A 20,688-nucleotide genomic window follows, 5' to 3' on the forward strand; every position below is an offset into this window, starting at 1 on the left:
TGCATTTACTTAAGCATGTTATATGGGCTTGTATATGGTCTATTTCAGAGAATGTCCAATGTGATGTGTGTCTGAGAAGAATGTGTATTCTGATAATAGCGGTATGAAAACATCCATGAAGTCCATTTATTCACAGGTTTGGATCAGTTATGTTATTTCTTTGCTGATGTTTTTGTCCAGTTGGTCTATTTCTTTGTGACAAAGGGGTATGAAGCTCTCTTATTACAACTGTATTATTGCTTATTTGATTTTTCAAGTATATTAATGATTGTCTTATATAATTGAGTACTCTTGTATTTGGTGCATATCTATTTATGATTTTTATCTCTTCCTCTTGAAGTTTTTCCCTAACAAGTACATAGTGACCTTCTTTATCTCTTTTGATCATTTTTGGTTTAAAGTTTACATTGTCTGCAAGCAGAATAGCTATCCCTGCTTTTTTCTGGGTTCCTGTCACATGGAGTATTGTATTCCATCCTTTGATTTTCAGCCTATGGGCTTACTTTTGAATGATATGTGTTCTGTGCATACAGCATCTTGTTGGATCTTGTTTCTTGATTCATTTTTCCCAGGCTGTTTCTTTGGTGGGTGAACTGAGGTCATTTACCTTAATGACTGTAAGTGATATATATTGGATTATCTTTGTCATGATATATTTCTGCTATTGGCTCCTTTCTTTTTCTTTTTTTGTACCAGGGATTGAGCTCATGACCTTGTGCTTACCAGGCAGGTACATATGCTGCTGAATGAAATCCCCAGCCATTCCTTGCTTTTTTCCTCTTTTTAATCCCTTGCCCTGCCTGGTGTTTTTTTTTCTGATGTTATTCTTGGAATTTTTATCTTTCTAGAATATCTTTTGGTACTCTTTGTAAAGTTGACTTGTTAGTCATGAATTTATTCTGTTATTCTTTGTCATGGAAACATCTTATTTCTCCATTAATTTTGAAAGATAGTTTTGCAGGTTACATCAATATGGGCTGGAATTTACTTTCTTTAAGGACCTGAAATACTTTACTCCAAACTATTCCTTACTTGAGGGTTTCTGTTGAGAAGTCTGATGTGATTCTGATGGGCTTTCCTTTATAGGTGATCTGTTTGGTCTCTCTAACAGCTTTTAATATTCTGTTCTTGTGCTGATTTTGTGGAATATTGATTATCACATGTCTTGGTGCTATGGTTTCTGTCTGCATGTCACTCCAAATCCTTATGTGGTCACTGGGGCAGGCTTCTAGAATTTGTGATTGATTCATTTTCCAATGCTGAGATTATGGGTATAAGTACTACATCCACTCTTGGGTGGTAGCCTACATACAATATTATGGACAGAAAGAGTCTTCTTTCTTGATTCTCACTTTTGCTCATATTGCTTTTGCGGTTTTCTGCTGCCATGAATTGTTGCCCTCTGCCATGAGCCACCCTGACTTGGACTCAGCAGATTATGGACTGAAATCTCCATGAACTGTGAGTTAAATAAAACTGATCATGTGATCCAAGAGCCTTTGGAAATGGCCTGTGGGAAGAGTTTGGAATGGTTTGGAGATAGCTCCTGAAAGAATGTAGCTGGAATCCTTAGGCTGTATGGGAGATACTGGTCAAAGCTCAGAAGACCAGAAGGTTGATAGAAATCCTGCCAGTAAAGACCAGGCTTAAGAGGTTTTTACTGGGAAGAAGGAGTTCATCAATTGTTGGACTACAGATGATATGTGTTATGGCTTTCAGAAAGTTTTCATTTTGTTCATGTTCAGAGATTTTGCCTGAGACTGAGATTAAGGGTGGTGGACTAATCTGGCAGTAAACTTTTCAAGGCATTCTAGTGTTAGGGTAATATTATGGCTATTTTTGGGACTTTTAGTGATTTATGTTATGAAACAAGAAAAAAGAGCTCAGCAGAATGATTTAAAATGTTATGGGCTTGCCCAGAAAAGAAGCTCCAGTAAAGTTGTGGATTACAAAGATAAAGGTGAGGAGATTTCTATCACTCAGAAGGAACATGATAATAGAAAAGATGGCCTGAGAGCATCACAAGAAGCAGCAAGTCTCACCCTTTGCAGTCTCAAAACTTCAAAAGTGAAAGACTTTGCTTGGAGTAGAAAGCCACAGAGCATCACATTTGAGAACAGTGATGTAACACAGAGTACCCAGAAATTCAGACACTTGACTCCTACAGCCAAGATAGAAGAAAGCCTGGATACTATACTCTAGCTGGTAGCAGACCTTAGTCTCATCCACATGGTCATGGTTTTAGGTACATGTGGAATGCAAGAGTTCTGAGGTTAAAAAGGCTCTGATTTCAAAAGACCTAGAAGCCAGGCAGTGTGTCCCTGAGAAGGCAAGGTGGAAAACTGTGAGTGTGAAGTCAAAGATGCAGTGGAGAACCTAGAAGTTTGGAAAAGACAGGAATGCAGATCATCTAAGGAAAGCTGAAAGGACTGAGTAGAGTGAGGCTGTGAGAGAAGTCCTGGGAGCTACAACTACCTGAAGTGCCATGGGATGGAGTCATACAACCCTTTTGGAGATTATAACTTACCACAGATTGCTTTGGATATTCCACATGGACCCACAGAACTTAATGTTTGCCTTGCTGAATTTTGTACTTGCTTTGATCCCATACCCCTGTTTGTACCTTTTGGAATGGTAATGTTTATTTTGTGCCACTGAATGTTGGAAGTGTTTAACTTTCTTTTCATTTGTAAAAGGGTTCATAGTGAAGAGTGTATTACATCTTGGAGGAGACTTGGGACTTGGACTTTTCAACAATTCTGAAGTCATTTAGGATTTGGCAACTTTTAGGGATGGACTAAATGCCTTTTGCATAAAGGATGTTCATGAGTCTTGGGGGGTTCAGGGGTGGAATATTTTGTTTTTGCCTGGATATCTTCTCAAAGCCTCATACAGTCATGGAGGTATGCTTTTCAGAGGTAGATGAATACAGAGTTGATTCATTATATAATGCTGGGATTATGGGTGTGAGTGCTATACTACCCTAGGAAATGGATAGCCTACATAAAATGTGAGGGACAGAAAATGTCTCCTCTCATGCTCCTCCCTTTTGCTCTTGTTGCTTTTGCTATTTTCTCCTACCATAAATGGTTGCCCTGTGCCATACCACTCTGTCTTGGAGTCAGCTGATTATGGACTGAAATCTCCATAAACTGTGAGATAAATAAATCTTTCTTTCCTCAATTTTGGGTGTTGGGTATTTTGTCTTAGCAATGAAAAACAGTAACCAGGACATTTGATGTAGTTTTATTTGAGTCATGGCTGTTTGGAGCTCTGTATGCTCTATTATTCTTTATCCATTCTTGGGAAGTTTTCTGTCATTATTTCCCTAAGGCGTTTTCTTTAATGTCATTTGTGGTGTCACCAGCTTTCTCATTGGTCCCAAACTTATTTTATTGTTCTTTGTTTTATCTTGTAGCTGTTAGATTCATTTTTTGCTATTTTTAAGATATCTTTTTGTTGCTCACTGCAATTTTGTCTTCAAGATCTGATAGTCTATCGTCTCATTCAACTTGTTGGCATATACTTTCACTGGAGGTTTAAATGTCTTGGATTTCTGTTTGAATTTGTTTCATAGATTCTATTTCTTTCCTATGTTGGAGGGCCTTTTTGTTTTCATCATTTTTTAAAGCTCATCTATTCTTTTATTTGTGTTTTCTCTAATATCTTTAAGTATCATTTATTTTTGTACCTGTGAGATTATTTTCTCTATAATATTTTCCACTTGTTTTTTCAATTACATTGCTATTATTTCAGAAAGTTTCAGTTTCTGACTTCCAATTTCATCTATCTCATTGTGTTCTGGGCTTGTCCTGGTTGGCCTGGGTGGTGGTGGTCTAGGGTTACATTTTGCTTCTGTGTCTTGTCATAGTCTATTTTCTATTTTTATTTTATTTTGTTTTCCATGTTGATACTTGCTGATTTCTTATGATAGATACCTTTATCACTAGAATTGAGGCTTCCCTGGGAGGTGGGTGTTATTCATCTAAACTTTATAGGTGCTTCTTTATAGTTATCCTAAGAACCAATCTTCCCAATTTGTCAAAGATGAAAAGTTACTATTGGCTCAGCACCCAAACCTTTGGTACTGGACTGTGATGGTGATTATGGCCCCATACAATTAGAGTGTTACCATACACAGTAGAAAAACTGATTATAATATATGTGACATCCTGGCTAAAGTAGTACAGTTAGTAATAACAATAATTTTAAGTACAGCTTAACTATTGACAAACTATGGTAATCTTTAACCTGCTATCTTAAACCACAGGAGCAAGCTCTGAAATTATATAACAAAATCAAACATATACCATATACTTTTACAGTGATTTTCCCCTTGGTGGAGTGATTTTCTGCAGGGGGTTAAGATGGGTAAGGGACAGGATTAAGTAATGAATGAGGTCAAATATAGCAGAGTCAATGCTGGAGATCAAAGGATGATCACATGAATTTTGGGAAACTGAGAACACAGGAGGGATAGAATATTCCTCTTCAGAGTTCTCCCTGCTTCCAAAATAAAATTCTATTTAAAAAAAGGTTCAGCACAGAAGGTGCTCTAGCACCTGTTTCTAAGATCACATTTTCTGCCACTTTCTCTATCCTGACAGATGTGTAACATAGAAACATGGCTACATGACTCCAAAAGTTCATACATCTCTAGTAACTGACTCCAAAGATTTCAAAAATGGAGGAAATGTCAGACCAAAAATTCAAAGGAATGATTTTTAAAGTGATCAGTGAATCTAAATAGGATAGAAATAAACAGCTGAATAGTTAAAGAAGACAATGCAGGATATGATAGAGCAATTCAATAAAGTTAGAGATTCTGAAAAAGAACTTTAAAAAATCCTAGAAATGAAAGTTCAATAAATCAAAAACCTCAGTTAACAGCCTCACCAATAGACTAGATAAAACAGAAGGAAGAATAGTTGGCTTTGAAAACCAAGCTGATGATCTATTACATTCAAATGCTAGGGAAGGAAAAAAGAAATTATGATCAGAACATAAAAGACCTACAGAATATGATTAAGAGACCAAGCCCATGAATAATCAACTTAGACAAAAAAGTTGGGGTTTAAGATAAAGGGTTAGAAAACCTATTTAATGAAATAATTGCAGAAAATTCTCAAATCTTGGGAATGATATGGACATCCAGATACAGTAGTCATTTAGGACCCCAAAGGGACATGACCCAAAAAAGAACCTCTTCATGATAAGTTACAGTTAAATTGCTCAAATAAGAGAACAAAGAAACAAATTAAAGCTGTAAAAGAAAATTTCTAACTCATTTGTAAAGGCAAACCCATCGAAATAACTGCATATTTCCCAGAAGAAAGTCTAAAAGCAAAAGGAATGATGAATTTGAAGCACAGAAAGAAAAAACTGCAAGCCTAGATCACTATATTTAGCAGAGTTATCCTTCATAATCAGAGGACTAATAAAAATCTTCTAAGAAAATCCACTAAGCCTATATTTCAGAAGATACTTAAAGGAATCCTATATACAGAAAAGAAAGAAAGATACACACAATCACAAAATTTTGGAGAAAATAAATTACAAGAGTAAATAAGGAAATAAAAATTAGGAAAGAATAAAATGTGATGACTATAGCAAACTATCAAGCTTCCAAGATGAATAAGGGAGAAACAAACATAGATTATTAGAAACAACTAGAAGAAAACAAGGTAATAAAAATTAGCACACATGTCACATAATAACCTTGAATGTAAATGGTCATAATTCTCTAGTTAAAAGTTGCATATTGGCTTTTTGAATTAAAAACTCAAGAGCCAACAGTTTGCTGCTGCAAGAAACTCACCTCACTAGCAAAGACATACATATATTAAAAGTGAAAAGATGGAAAGTGATATTCCAATAAAATGGAATCTGAAAACAACAGGAAAGGCTACATTCATATCTGACAAATAGACTTCAAGGTAAAATCAAGAGGTTACCATATATCAAGAAAGGGAATATAGCATATATCATTAAGGGGATATACCATATATCATTAAGGGGATATAGCAAATGTCACAAAATGTCACAGCACTCAATTCTGTAAAACAAAGTCCATTGAACATAAAGTGAAAGATAGGTCCTAGTACAAGTACAGTTGGTGAGTTCAAAAGTCTACTCACATCCAGACCAAAAAACCAATTAGCTTTAGAGTTACATTAACTGTAGATCAAATGAATTTAACAGATATCTAAGGCATCATCCAACAGTAGAAGGATACACCTTCATCTTAGTACATAGGACTTTAAAAAAACTAGATCATGTTTCAGGCCCTAAGTAAAGGATTTTTGTTTGTTTGTTTGTTTTTCCACTGGGAATAAAACTCAGGGCCTCTCACTTTGCAGGCAGGTTCTGTGCCATTGAGCTATATCCCTGGACCCATAAGCAAAGTTTTAACAAATACAAAAATGATTCTTATGAGATTAGAATGGAAATAAACTAGCCATCAGCTTTAAAAGAAGATACAAAAACTATACAAACACATAGAAATTAAGTAATATGAATTTTTAAAAGTAAGTCATTAAAGAAATCAGAGTAGAAATTTAAAAACAAAACACAATCTATTAGAACCTATGGTACATGATTAAAGTATTTATAGGAGGAGGGTTTATAGTTCTGAATGACAACATTAGAAAAAAGTGATTTGAAATAAATAACCTAAGGATGATATTTTTAGGCCTCAGCAAAACAAGAGCAAATCAAACTTCAAATCAGTAAAAGAGAAGGAATAATAAAGGAAAGAACTGAAATTTAAGAAAAAAAGTAGAGATGAAGAGAAAGGTTAATTAAATAAAGAGTTGGTCCTTTGAAAAGATAAATATCAGAGAGACAAGAAGATGGTGGCTTGCTAGGTAGCTGGGTAGAGAGCCTCTCTGGGAAAAACAGCTCAGATGCTGGTATTTGACAACAAGGAGAGGGCTGGATGAGTGGAGAGGGATTCTCACAACCTCAGAAGGAAACTGAAGGAAAAAGAAAAACAGGAAGAGGAAGGAAAAATGCAGGTGGAGGGCTGGAGCTGGACACACTCACTGAGACCCATCCCATGCTGTGCTGGATGTGCTATGGAGTTGGATGATTTTTCCTATGCTTGGGAAGTTTTCCTTAATTATTACTGTGAACAGCCTTTGTAATTCATTTGTGGTTACTCCTGTTTATTCACTCACATTTTTTATTCTTAAGTTATAGATCCTCTTGTCATCTTCTAGCTTTTGAATCAGATAGATAAAGGGTTGACCCCCTAATCTAAAAACAAAGGAGCTAGCGGGACCCAAAATGTACAAAGCATCCTGAGAAAGGGAAAAGTGAGAAACTGCCTAAAAAAGGAAGGCAGAGGACATTGTTAATAGTGTATCAGGATTTTAAAGTCTTATCACCCTGTTTAGTTTGATTTTATTTTGTTCCAGTCTGTCTACTCATACTAGATTTGAGGGCACAGACAGCTATCCCAAAAATAGAATGCCATACCACGATAACTATCCTTAATTTCCTATCAACTTAAATTGAAGCCCTGTATTACTTACATTGTCTTACTATGACTGATCTTATTCAAAGCTGGTTTGTTAGACTGCTGTTTTGCCTTGACTGATTTTATTCAAACTTGGTATGCTTGATAGTATTGAGTCTAAGAGTAGAGGCAACTCTCTGAAGATGAGAAGATGTAATAAAATACCCATTTTGGTTTGATTATTATCTACTTTTGAAGTCCTATAATGTCTCCAAAGTTGTGTTTGTATTAAAATAGCTATGTAATGCTATGTTCAATTATAATATGTCTAATGATGTGGACAATTATATTGAAAATAGTAAGAGAAAGCATAGTAACTAATGTAGATCACCTAATATTATAGTTTTATATGTCTTTTTCATTTCATGTTTATTTAGGAATTTGTTTTGTTGTCTTGTTTTGATCTGCTTTGCCCTATAATACATAAAGGATAGATGTAGAGATTCACACATGTGAAGAATTTCTAAACAGTTTACGGGAACAGATTATATAATGCACGATGTAATGAATAGATACTCTGAAGAAGAGACACTAAGATACCCAGTGCTAATTCTGTAGCATTATGATATAAAATCTAGCAATATTATTATTTACTGTTCAGAATGATATTAGTCTACTCTCTTATGTTAAATTTCAGCATATGTAAAGACAGCTACTTCGAAGAGAATGAGAGACATTAAGGCAGTCATTATTGACTTCCCCAATGTCAGGTCTTGAAGACCTAAAAAGTCTTCATCATCTTGTTATGATTAGATTAGTTCTATAATGTTCAGTATGTATTCAATGTGTGTGAAGATGGGGACAACTATTTGGAAGAAAACTAGAGACAATAAGATAGATAGTGAAGATCTCCAGTGGACTTGCTTTGAAATCCATGTTTCTTAAAATTGTTTCCTTATGATCTGTTTTGTTCTGTTTAATCTTACCCTCTTTAAAATAAAAAAAGACTCACGCATGCATACAACCTATAAAACAGTTTATAAGAACTGATCTTACAGCACATGATGAAATGAACAAATACTTTGAAGAAAAAGAGACACTACAGTACCCAGTGCTTATCCTATAGTGTCATGATGTGAAATCCAGCAATACTATTATTCTTTGTTCAGAGTGATTTTAGTCTACTATGGTTTGTTTAATCTCAATATAAATGAAGATATGGATAACTGCATATATGTTCAAGTGTATAGGATTGACAACCATATTACTAAGTTTTTGTTGGTTAGTCGAACAGAACCATTTGCAATCTCACTGTTTGAATCCCTACTTTGTATGCTTCACTTTTATATCTTGAGCAACTATTTGTAAAAGGATAATATGTAATCATCAACTAGTGATTTCTTGTTTATTTTTTTCTTTGAAAGTATGTATTATTTCTACCCATTTTCTGTTTTGTTTAGTCTTTCTTTAAATAAAATTAAAAAAAGAAAAGATAAATACCAATAAGCCCTTAGCATCTAAACAAAGAGAGGAGATCCATATTAATAAAAAATAGAGATTAAAGAGGGGATATTAAATAGATACCACTGAAATTCACAGGATCATTGGAGAATATTTTGAAAAATTATATACCAAAAAATTAGAAAATGTAGAAAAACTGGAAAATTTCTTAGACACATATTATCAAGCAAAATTGAACCAAGAGGACATTGAACACTGAGCAGGTAAATAAAAAGCAATATTAAAGTAGTAATTCAAGTCTTCCAGTGAAGAAAATTTGAGGACCATACAGGTACTGCTGAATTCTACCAGAACTTTAAAGAATACCAATTCTCCTCAAACTATTCCATAAAATAGAAAGAGAAGGATTTCTTTGAAAGTCAATCTATGAAGCCAGTATTATCCTGTTACATAAAATGTGTAAACCAGTATCTTTGGGAAATACAGATGTAAAAATCTTCAATAAAATATTTGCAAGTTGAATTCAAAAACACATTGAAAAGATATTATACCATGATCAAGTTGGTTTAACACACACATACTTATAAATATAATAAACCATATAAATAGAATCAAGGATAAACAGCATGTGATCATCTAAAAAGTGAAAAGCTTTTAATAAAATTCAAATCCCATTTGTGATAAAATCTCTGAACAAAGTAGGTGTGAATTATCATAGCTCAACATAATAAAGACTGTATATAACAAATTCATATCCAAAATTCTACATAATGGGAAAAACTGAAAGTATTTCTTCTAAAATCAGAAATAAGATAAAGATTTTCACTCTCTTCATTCTTACTCAATGTAGTATTTGAGATTTTAGATAGAAAAATCAGGCAATGAGGGACATAAATAGAAAAAAAGTAGCAAAGTTGCTCTTGTTTATAGATGATATAGTACTTTATTCATAGCTCTAAGGTTTTCATTATAAGATCTTTATGATTGGGGCTGGGGATTTAGCTCAGCCACATAAGCACCTGCCTTGGAAGCACACGGTTGTGAGTTTGACCCCTGGTACAAAAAAAAATCTTTATAACTAATAAGCAAATTTAGCAAAGTATCAGAATATAAAACCAACACACAAAAATCAGTAAATTTTCTGTCTACCAATAATGAACTTACTGAGAAAGAAGTCAGGGAAACAATACATTCCCAGGAGCTATTAGAGGAATTCTGAATATAGACTTTTCTCAGATTTGTTCCTAGCTGCTCTGTTCACGTCTAAACACACTTAGGAAGCTGAGAAATTAGCGGAAAATATCCTTACCTTCAGCTCTGAAGTAGGAACTCTCTGGCCCAGATGACTGAAAATGGATACGCTTTGAAAAAAAGCAAGCATGTGGACCTTGGGCTAGAAAGGACCGGAACAAATCCATCACTAGGGGAGACAGTGAGTTGTTAGCATAACCTTGAGCAAATGTCATGTGAAATGAACTGCATATTTCTGTTATGTGAAGTAGAGAAGCAGAAAGGAATACTTTCCTGTGTTCAGTCCATCAAGGTTGCTTCTGCTGTTTCTGACAGTGGTTACAGCAAATTGAAGGATCGTAGTTTTGCTCTTTTAAAATTAATTTCAGAGTTGCATTGAGCTTTAGAACTGAGGAATTAAATAAACTGGGGTTTTGAGGAAATAATTCTGGAAGAATTTGTTTTTAAATGGACAGCAAATTTCTCAAGACATCTTGGGAACATTTGGCCCATTAATCTCATTCAGAAGAGGGAAATAGCTCTATTGTCCATATTTCTCAAGACTCAGAAGTCAGTCAGAGAGCAGTGTGCTGAAATCAACCCCAAACTTTCGTGTTCTGCCAATTCTCTATCCAAAGGTCCACAAAACAACACCACTGCCAACAGTTCCACTATTCACAGAAGAAGCTTTTAGTTTTGGAGTGCAATGCTGCTTGTTTTCTGTTGTCAGGCCTTGCAGAGAAGGGCATAAGTAAGTCTAAAACCAAGTTGGGATGGCCCAGAGCTCTGGGTGTTTTCTGGGAGTGCTGAGGTGTGGTAGTGCAGGACATAGCAGTTTTTGCTGTCACCATCTGAGTCAGGGGGAGATGATCTAATGAGAGATGTGGGGACAGTGTCTCATGGCAGTTAGGCAGATAATTCCCCCTCCCACTACACATAGGCTTTGGCTGCACTACATGTGAATTTAGGGATCTTGGAAAATGCTACCAAGGTGTTTCTGTCCCTTCAGGCTCAAGGTTTTCAGGAATGGTAATGGGCACACTGATAAAATATCTGAAAGGCCCACTCAGTAGCAGGTTGTCTTTTATTATCTAGAACACAAAGCCTTGTCTACATGTCAGCCAGATCATTTTTATACATTCAAGTATAAAACTGATGTTATACTCATTCCTTTTTGTTCGACTATAACTATTAGCAGTCCTCAATCATTTTGGCACCAGGGACTAGTTGCCTGGAAGACAGTTTTTGCATGGACGGGGAGAGGAGTGGTTTTAGGATGATTCAAGTGCAAAACATGGATGGATTTTTTACACTTTTCTTTTTGTATTTAACTCTGGGTAACCATCACAATATAATAACTTCTGTGTCCTGATTGTAATTGTTCTTCTCACAACCCCTGACTACAACAGCAGGAAAACACTGTAGATAAAAGGAATGGAAAGCAACACAATTTCCTGTAGAACAAGGCACCAAAAAGTTTATTAATTAATCTTCAATGGTGGCTGAATTGATATTAAATTAGATATAAGACTAGACAGACAGATAAGTGCCTCCCTCAGGCATGAGCCAGGAGGAGACCTGATCAGTAGCTTCCAAGATCCGGCCATGGTGGCACCTAGGTGGCTGCACAAGAGGCAATTTGCCTGCCCTCTTGGTAAGTGTCTCCCTCAGGCATGGGCCAAGAGGAGACCCAGTCAGCGGCTCCCATGAACCTACCAGTGCTCAGGCTGGGAATTAAATATCTCAACCTCCCCCTGTTAGCAACTGAGGACAGAGGTCTGAGCACCTCTTAGGAGGATAACTGTATGCAATATAACAAATATGGGGGATTTTCTTCCATCTTCTGTTTGAAAACAAATGTTTACTGTTTTTGTTTCATTACAATTAATCATTTTTATTCTATTCAATATTCTCTTTCAAATGGTTTATAATGCTGTTTTTCATTTGATTTCACTTTACCTAACTGACTGGACAACTATTGTGACTATAACAAGATATACTATGGTACTTATTACTGTTATGCTAATATCCTGCTGTGAAGTTCTGAACCAATTTCACTGCACTGTCTCAATTGGCTGTGTTCTGTCTTGTTCTGTTGTATTTTTACTACCTTCAAAATAAAAAACAAAACAAAACAAAACTAGACTGACAAGTTGAGGGCAAATTAACCTTGAATGCCAAAATAAGTTTGTGGCTACTCTTCTCAGCATGAGGAGGATTTCTGAGCAGAAAAGTCTTATACGATGGTTTGTGCTTTAGGAAAAAACACTATCAGCTCAGCTAGTCCTCAGCTTATTAGTGAATTGTCTGTGCTTTAACTTAGTTTCTAACTAGGGACATTTACTAGCACATTTTACAAGAACAAAGTTCTATTTTAATGTCAAAATACTTTTTGATTGACTCTTTAGAGAACCAAAAATACTTGCAAATATGATATTTTGTATAATTTCATCCTTGTATTGGATTTAATCAAGGAAGGTGTCAGCAAAATTAATTTAGAGTCAATGGTTGACTCTAAATTTGACTTTGAAGCAGACATTTTATTAGGCTGGTATTATTGTAATTAGTGTCAGGGCTGACCTGAAAGAGACTTTCATGCTGTTCTCTGCAAACAGCAGGCATTTAGGGTGCCCTCAGCAAAGAATTAAGGGCCATAAATAAATTTAGGACTTCACCCCTCCAGTGTCCACACACCTGTATTGAAGTCCTTGTAGTTTTGATCTCAAACATTCAATCTTGGTTCTTTAGGATTACAACCACCAACCTCAAACCCTACATAAAATGTAGCCTTCCCTTCAGATCCTTGCTGATACCACTCCAATGTCAGACTGCCTGCATGTAGGTAGAATAAAATCTAGTTTTTACCAGTCTTGGTCTCTAGTTGTCTCCTCAAGCACCATTATTTAACAACTGGTTAGTGAAAAATAGAACTTTAAAAGTTAGGTGTTTTTCTCTCAAAGGTAAACAACTTACTCAAACTTCCTCCAGTTGAGCCCATAGCCAAGTTCCCCTTCTATCTCAGCCCCAAAGGAGAGACAGAATACTGGAAGTTAGCTCCAGGAGTCCAGAGGAGTTGAAAGTGGCTGGAAGTGTATAAACAAGTGTGGAGAACTGCACTGTCTCTCTGTGCTGCCCTCCCTCCTGTTTCTCCCTGTAAAAGACCACTGCCTACTTGTAAATGGGGAAATGGTCAATTTGAGGCAAACTGGCCCCTCCATTTCCCCAGAGCCAGCTTTGAGTAAATCATTTTTCCTTTTTACCCAAATATATGGTCTCCTTTGATTTGGTCAGTGGCTAGCAGATGAACCTGAAAATATGAGCCTAAACACCTGCTTTCAGAACTAACAGTTTTGTATTCCTTTAATGTAGATAACCCAAGTTTCACTAAATGTGCTTTGTAAGACATTTTACACAGCACAGCAGAGCATTGCATCAGTGTTCAGTATATGCAGTACTGCATGAAGTAACAGCACTGTGGTATCCCAATATAGAGAAGCTACCCATATCAACTTTGCTTTCCCACCAAAGTATGGGGGCTGGGGATTTAGCTCAGCGGCATAAGCACCTGCCTTGCAAGCAGGCGGTCCTGAGTTCGATCCCTGGTACCGGTAAAAATGAAAAAGACAAAAAAAAAAAAAAAAAGTTGAGAAAGTATGAAGATCTACAGAGCTCTTTGCTAAACGAGGGAACTAGTATCCTAATCATAATAGCCAATCTACCCATTCATTACTTACGTGGCCATTTAAAGTAATAAGTTAAAAAGTTTTAGTTAACTGCTGTGTTGAAAAGAGAAAAGTGGTATTATCAAGAATAAACTGGCAGACAAAATAAATTTTTCTTTAATTTGAATAAGAGAACCAAAAAAAAAAAATCGTAATTAACATCAGTACTGAGGACGGTATATCATGGACTAGAAAAAAAAAAGTTGCAAGTCATAGGTCAACTTTTTTTCATATCTTCCTCTAATCAACAAACCTTAGAACTTGAACAGCCTTTGTGGAAGCTACAAAGAACCCTTAAGGTGGGTCGCAGGCATCTATGCACAGGTGCTGCGGCCTGGACACAGAGACTAAGGGAACCCCGCGCGAAAAACTGCGTTACCTCGACCCATGGTGGCGCCCTCTCAACCCTGGGCTCGCAGCTATAAGTCCCTATAAAACCAAGTCTGGACCAAGGGGGCCACAGGGCAGCGGTCTTCGACACGTAGAAGCAGGCGGCAGCCGAGAAAAGGAACTGCGAGAAGACTGCCAGAACTAAAATCCTAGAGACATAAGACTTCGCCTCCCCCGGCGCCCCCGCCAAGCCCCGCTGCAGGGCAAGGGGGCGGAGCTGGAGGACTACCAGCGAGAAGGTGTGCAGAAGTTCCGTGCACCTGCGCACTGTTGACACAGGAAGCAAAGAGCGCCATCTTTGGTGAGGGAACCAGGCAAAGTAGCAGAAGTCATCGATTCTGTTGCAGTTCTCGTTCCTTTAGAAAAACAGGAGGGTTCAGTTTGGATTGCTTCTTTTGAAGCAGTTTCTCTAAATTGAAGGCATGATCCATTCCCAAGTTGATGCATTTTTTTTCCCGCTTCCTTTTGTTCGAGACCAAGTGTCGGTATTTCCCCCCCTCTTTTGTTGTGTATTTATCCTTTATGACAGTCAACAAAATCCATGTCGTTCAGTGGCTCTAAGGTCCACAAAAAGATTTTTTTAGATCGGGTAAATGTGGAAATCTTGCGGTTTGCTACATTTCATGCCTAAAACTGAACATTTGTGGATTCGTTCTGGCTTACACAGGCTTCTTCGGTTTGTTGGGGTGGACGTGAACAAAGACGCGCTCTCTCCGACCATACCTTCCTAAGCCTGTGAAAAGGAAGGCACCATAAAGATGAATACAATGTTACACACCAACGCCAACCCGTAGGCCCCGCCCCTACGTTCAGCGCAGCCGCTCGTTGCCCTGGCAACCGCTTGGGCTTTTGGTCTGAGGCAACCTCAGGCGGGGGTCGTGGTGGTCAGGTAGGTGACTTTTCCCGGGCAGCCGTCCAGGGTCCAGAGGCTTTCGGTTGCGGTTTACAGGAGTTTCGCTCCTTAAGGGGACGCCCGAATAAATCTACCTTGTAAGACCAGTTCTTTCAAGAAGGGCGAATGTATTTGTTCCGGAAATACGTACTTATACAAGAATATAAAAAAAAAAATAAAATACTTGTACTTATGTACTTGCACAAGAGTATGCAAGGAATCGGGGTGGAATAGTTTGATACTTGTATACCAGAGTAGCAGAATTTAAATACTTACATACATATACTTAAATACTTCTACCCGTGTTCAAGAGTGTAAGAAGTAATATTTAAGAGTGTAGCAGCTCACCTAACCTAGGAGGAATTTCTGGGTTTCCCAAGAGATGAGACCAATCCAAACCTCAAAATCTATCAATTGAGGGGTTCCCGGGTTGAACATGTAAGTAAACTTAAAAATTTTTTTTTAGTATACACATAAGAAAATGTGCCATTAAAAAAACGTGCCATTGAGGGGCCAGGGATTTAGTTCAGTGACATAAGCACATGCCTGGTGAGCACGAAGTCGTGTGTTTGATCCCCTGTACCAAAAAAAAAAAAAAAAGTGTGCCATTAAAGGTTATGTTTTAAGTTCAAAATTGGTAAATATAAAATTTCTAAAACATATATACTTAAATGTTAATTTTCTTTCATAGTTCGATATTTTATTAAAATCTACAATGATGGCCACACAGTTGTGACATTTTACATTTTTATCTTTTAACTGGTAAAGATACTTAGCAGTATTCCACTTTATAATGGGAAACAGTTATGAATGTGAGTTAAATATTTGCATGATAATTTTAGGAGCAACTTATAAAATATCTGTAGAATTCTAGTTTTCAAATGTTTGTTTTCCAGGTATTATGCTGTAATTAAGCACTTCAATTGAATTTTTTTGAGTACATTGCACCTTCCAGTTTGTGCTAAGCTCAGAGTCTTGCAGCTGCAACAAGCCAGTAAAAGAAGAGTCACACAATGAGTAGACAGAGACACCTTTAAAGTCTGACTGGCTGTAATGAATACCTGTAGTGCATTTGGGCAGGGCACTAGAAGTACCTACTACATTCTACCCTTTGAACTCTTCCCCACCCCCACTTTAAATTCAAACTATCTCATTACTGACTCTTTAAGGTAATGTCCCAATTTCTAAAAGTAGAGACATACAGAAAGCAAATTAGTGGGATAAGCTACAGAATCCACTACTACAATTAATCATTGGTCAGTAGTTAATATCATCTTCCTTTTCTACCACCCAATCTAGATTTTCCTTACCCTTGATCACACTTGATTCAACTTGTTTTCACAGTCAGTTAACTAGCTTTCATTCTTGAGGAGTATAAACCTCTCGTTATTGTGTCCTCGACAAGTTGTGATTGCTGCAATTACTGTTCACTGGGCATGAATGCTTCAAAATGTAGCTCAGATTGTTCCCTGAATACAAGACATACATACCCCAGCAAAGCTATCTCCACCTACAAGTACAGTAACTTCTTTCAGGTATGTGGAGCCAAACATGACCAATTGGCATTGTAATTTTACAGTTAGTGAAGCCTTTACTAAGTGCTCTGATAGAACTTCTACCAACAAAACCACTCCTTCAAAGCATAAAGTTATGTGAAAGGGAGACACAGATTGCTCATATCAGTCCCAGAGTGAGGATGGTAAGAGAGGTCACACCTGCTTTCAACATTTGGCTTAAACTGTATAACTCATCTTGAAATACACTGCTGTAATCCCACACAATCCCAAACTAGTTACCTTAGAAAAATCCATTTGACATTGTCAGATCAGCATCTTCTAGGTAAAGTAGAATGTGGTAGAATCAATGGACCTCATGTTCACATAGTTCTTACTGTGTCTGCATTACTGTATTGGGGTCCTTTGATCAAAGGCAATTATGAGATTTCATGATGGTAAGTGAAACATACAAATTAGTGACACTGTGGTTAGAGAAGAGAAACTCACAGTAAAAATATAGTTTACTTGCCCCTTACAAGGTGAAGGGTCCTGTGTAATCAGTTTGTCAATTCATGGTGTTCTGTCTTCTCCAGGGATTATAGCACATGAGAGTTTCAACAGGTGAGTGGTTAAATAAACTGATACTTCCATACCATGGAATGTGATATAATAAAAATGAATAAATGGTGTTATGGATGCCTCCCCCCTCAAGCCTCATGCAGACATGGAAGCGGCAGAATCTAGTGTTTGTGATTGGTTTGTTGTCCAGCACTGCAATTGCAGTTTGAGTGCTGCACCCACCCATGGGTGGGTAGCTGGCAAACAATATACAGGAGGAAAGAAATCCTGCTCTCCTTTTTTGACCTTTTCACTCTTGTTGTTTGTGGCCACAATGAATGGCTGCCCCTTAGCCAAGCCACTCTGCCTTGGAGCCAGCGAAGTATGGACTGAAACCTTCAAAAACTGTGAGCTAAATAAATGTTTGCTTCTGTCATTTTTGGGCAATTAGGTATTTTGTCTCAACAATGAGAGAAAAGTAACTAAGACAATGATATATATTTTACTTGGATCAATCTCTAGAGAACTTGCAGAAAAATCAGTTCCAAAGGTTTCATATTGTCTGACTTTATATAATAATGTTCTTGACAAAAAATATAGTAATGGAGAGTTCTTCATGAATGGCCAGTAATAGTAAACAACCTATCCTTTATCCATCAATTTGAAGTATCTCCTTTATTATGTTTTAGCTTTGTGTGTATGTGGTAGATCTGAGATACCATGTGTCACCTTTCATGAAGGCGTGCACACTCTCCCTTCAGAGTCAGATCACAATAATAATTTCATTGTTTTTGGAAATAATTGATAGCTTTACAAAGCTAAGTCTTGCCATCCAGAAATATATTGTGCTTCTTCATTTACGTATTTGAATCTTCTTTATTATCTTTTAACAGAATATTATAGTCAATACATGTTTATTACTAAATTTATTTGTATCACTAAGGTTTTGTGCAATTTTGATTTTTTTTAGTATTGCTGGTCTAAAATAAATAATTAATTTAAAAAAGTGTTTTCACTGTATAATACTAAATATATATATTATTTAATAGTTTAATATCATTTTGTTAATATTTTAAAATTTCTACTTTAAATTTTTCTTTGATGTAATAATATTTAAACATACACTGTACTTTATTTCTTTTTAATTTTCAAGAATTAAGAACTTTAAAATGCTTCTAAAATTATTGTAACTATTGTGATCAAGAAAAATATTCTGTTATTTTTACTATTTATATATCACATTTTATGGGTACAGGTATATAATCTATAAAAACTTGAAAACAAGGCATATTTTTATAGAAAACAAACAAATCAAAAAGTTATTAACCTGATTTGTTTCTGACTCACTCTAAAAAAAACAGAATAAGCCTAGTTCATATAGGTTTTAATTTGTGACTCTGCCTAGAAATCTACTTGATAGCTCTAAATTGCAAAAGATTTTTAAAAATAATTTTAAAATGAAGATATAAGACAGTTTACTTATAAGTTTACTTATAAGACAGTTTACTTATAAGACAGTTATAAGTAATGCAAAGTGAAAAAGTATAGAAATCACATTAGTTTTGGAAATATTTTCTACATCACCAAGACTGCCTAAAATATGAAAATGTGAGTATAATAAATTTAGTCAGTGTTACTTTTTCCATTTCTGGTAAAATTTACACTGACATATGTGTATATAACACATTTAATTTGTTATTTAATATAATACATCTTGATATATGTATGTGTTTCACATACATGTGTATATTTTTTCCTTAATTTAGTCTCTTAGAAGTATTTTATTTGAGCTTTTACATAGCCTATGGTTAGAGTTTATTTTGCACTTGAAATTGAGTCTGTGATCACATTAATGGATGAATTTAACTTACTTGGAATTACCAAGAAAATCTGTGGATTTTTGTGGTATAGTACAGCTTTGGGGGTAAGTAAATTCACTATTTGGGGATAAGTAAATTCACTATTTCAGTGCTCCCTCTCTTACCTTTTCAACCAAATTAGACACTGCAACAGTTTTACTTTTTCTTCCTGTAGTGTTTTGTATTATGACTTCTCAAGAGAAAACAGAAGAACATCCCTTTGTGGATATATTTAATGAAGATGAAACTGAACAATGTTTTTTGTTGTCCCGACCTCTTCACTTTGTTGTACTTGGGAAACCAGTAAGTTATCTTTTTAAACTTTCTATTTATTATAACTTTTAAAAATTTTAAAATAATAAGAATAGAAACTACGTAGTGTGGTTAACCTTCTGACTATCAGATTTTCATTGTATCATTTAAAATCTGGATATAATGTTGGTATTAAATTCATAACTTTCAGCTAGGTGTGGTGATGCATGCCTGTAATCCCAACACTTGGGAGGCTGAAGCAGGATGACTACTGTGAACCCAAGGCTAACCTGAGCTACATAGTGAGTTCAAGACCAGCCTGGGCTGCATGGCAAAACCCTATCTTAAAAAGCCAAAACAAAAGAAACTCAACTTTATTTTTACATGTGGTAATTAAAAAGGAATTTAGATTTGTTTTATGTTGAAGTTAACTTATCAAAGCACTGAACCATATGATTGTTAGTATTATGCAGTCTAAAATTGTCTCAGACTTACTTGCATGTAAGGCTTACTTTGAAACTGTTGTGAGACTCCCTGGATCTGTGAAGATCTGAGATGCTGCTGCTGGAACCCGATGGGAGGTTCTCCCATTAGTACAAAAGACACTGAGAGGTGGTGTGCTTTAGCCTTTCTCTTCACTGCGGGAGTGGACCTAAGTACAGTCTTCCAACAAAAATGAAGAAACCCCAAGTGCAACTGTAAGGTTGTTCATCTCTCCAAGTAATTCTTGTGAGGATCTTTAGACAAGAGGTGTTGGAAATTTTCAGCCTCTGAACTGGTTGGTTGTCAGCCATTGAGGACTGAGCTGGTTAGCCAGAGCCTTTCCAGAGCTGCAGAGATGAAGAGCTGAAGTCCATTTACAGCTTAATTTTATAGGAACCCTGAGACAGGTATTTCTAGTAACCTTTGTTATGCTTTTAAAAACAACACACTTTTAAGTCAACACTGACAGAAACAGATGCAAATGACATTTCTTGCAAGTGACCCTTTACATTATATTCCGGAGGGCAGGCTGGCTAGAAGACAGTGGGTTCACACTCTGTGTCCCTCCATTACATCCTGGATGGCAGGGTTGGCTGGAAGACAGTGAGTCTGTGCTCTTGACCTCCTCCATTATCCCACCTCTCCAATGGCGGGGCTGGCTGGAAGAGTGTAAAATCAACAGGAACTCCAAGACTCAGGACAATAGTCTGGTGCACAGATGCACACACCTTTGGAGGGTGAATTAATTGGCAAGGCCAGTAACATGGAAGCATCTGAAGTAGCAGTGAGGAGGTAACAGTTGGGTTCTGGAGAACTCTCTCGACAAAAGACCAGTTCTAGTGCCCACATCCAGAGACCAAGAACAGCTCCCTACCTAGCACATCTC

At 36.4% G+C, this 20,688-nt stretch overlaps 1 protein-coding gene across 3 annotated transcripts in view; it reads left to right on the forward strand.

Moving 5' to 3' along the window:
• The first annotated feature begins 14,448 nt into the window (after window positions 1-14,448).
• The window catches only part of Ak9 (adenylate kinase 9), a 147,470-nt gene continuing 141,230 nt past the window's right edge, over window positions 14,449-20,688 (forward strand). For 2 of the 3 annotated variants that reach the window (XM_063232018.1, XM_063232020.1), the window contains exons 1-3: window positions 14,449-15,151; window positions 17,244-17,271; window positions 19,243-19,370. In XM_063232018.1, the coding sequence (XP_063088088.1) occupies window positions 17,256-17,271; window positions 19,243-19,370 (144 nt within the window). In that variant the 5' untranslated portion in view covers window positions 14,449-15,151; window positions 17,244-17,255. The remainder of the gene's footprint in view (window positions 15,152-17,243; window positions 17,272-19,242; window positions 19,371-20,688) is intronic. The other variant, XM_063232019.1, reaches the window with a different exon arrangement.

The sequence above is a fragment of the Cavia porcellus genome, unplaced genomic scaffold (genome assembly GCF_034190915.1).
Source record: "Cavia porcellus strain 051 isolate PalLab524CR breed Dunkin Hartley unplaced genomic scaffold, mCavPor4.1 scaffold_20, whole genome shotgun sequence".
In the NCBI taxonomy this organism is placed as follows: Eukaryota; Metazoa; Chordata; class Mammalia; order Rodentia; family Caviidae; genus Cavia; species Cavia porcellus.